The following is a 504-nucleotide window of genomic DNA, read 5'->3' as shown; positions in this document are numbered from 1 at the left end:
TGGACAAACTCGATCAATGCGGGGGTGTTGCATCGTTCAGTCTTGACCAGGGAAAAGTTGTACCCGGCGCCGTACCGGTTCTTCAAGAAGAGGGAAGACCCGCAGCACCGGAGCTCCCCCTCCGCCATGATCGCAATGCGGTCGCCCAAAATGTCCGCTTCGTCCATGAAGTGCGTCATGATGATGTACGTCTGGGACGACGCGGCATCCGTGAACAAGTACGACAAGATGTAACAGAATGACACGATGGCAAACCCAAAAAGGACGAAGATCACGATGAGCGCGGCGAACGGAGACCCGGCGCACGACGAGCACTCGCGTCCCGTGAAAGGTGTAATGTCGAAAAAGTAGATCGCCATCAGACCGAACACGCACGGCACGGAGTACAAGAGCAAGTCCCACGCAAAGTTGGCGAGCCAAAAGGCCGGCAAACTCACGCCGGACACAAGTTGCTGGTGTTTGGAGTTGTGGCTCGGGTGTTTTTCGTTGACCAGGTATGGCACG

At 56.2% G+C, this 504-nt stretch overlaps 1 protein-coding gene across 1 annotated transcript in view; it reads right to left on the bottom strand.

Annotated features, from left to right (window-relative positions):
• Positions 1–13: 13 nt before the first annotated feature.
• Positions 14–504, bottom strand: part of H310_05476 (hypothetical protein) — a gene marked incomplete at its 3' end in the record, with an annotated part of 6,125 nt that continues 5,634 nt past the window's right edge. Inside the window, exons 2-3 of the mRNA XM_008870208.1 lie at positions 76–471; positions 14–41 (exon numbers count right to left, since the gene is read on the bottom strand). Coding sequence (XP_008868430.1) covers positions 14–41; positions 76–471 — 424 coding nt within the window. The remainder of the gene's footprint in view (positions 42–75; positions 472–504) is intronic.

The sequence above is a fragment of the Aphanomyces invadans genome (genome assembly GCF_000520115.1).
Source record: "Aphanomyces invadans strain NJM9701 unplaced genomic scaffold supercont1.9, whole genome shotgun sequence".
Taxonomy (NCBI): domain Eukaryota; phylum Oomycota; class Saprolegniomycetes; order Saprolegniales; family Verrucalvaceae; genus Aphanomyces; species Aphanomyces invadans.
Note: the sequence above shows the minus strand (reverse complement) of the source record. Positions and strands in the feature narration are given on the sequence as shown.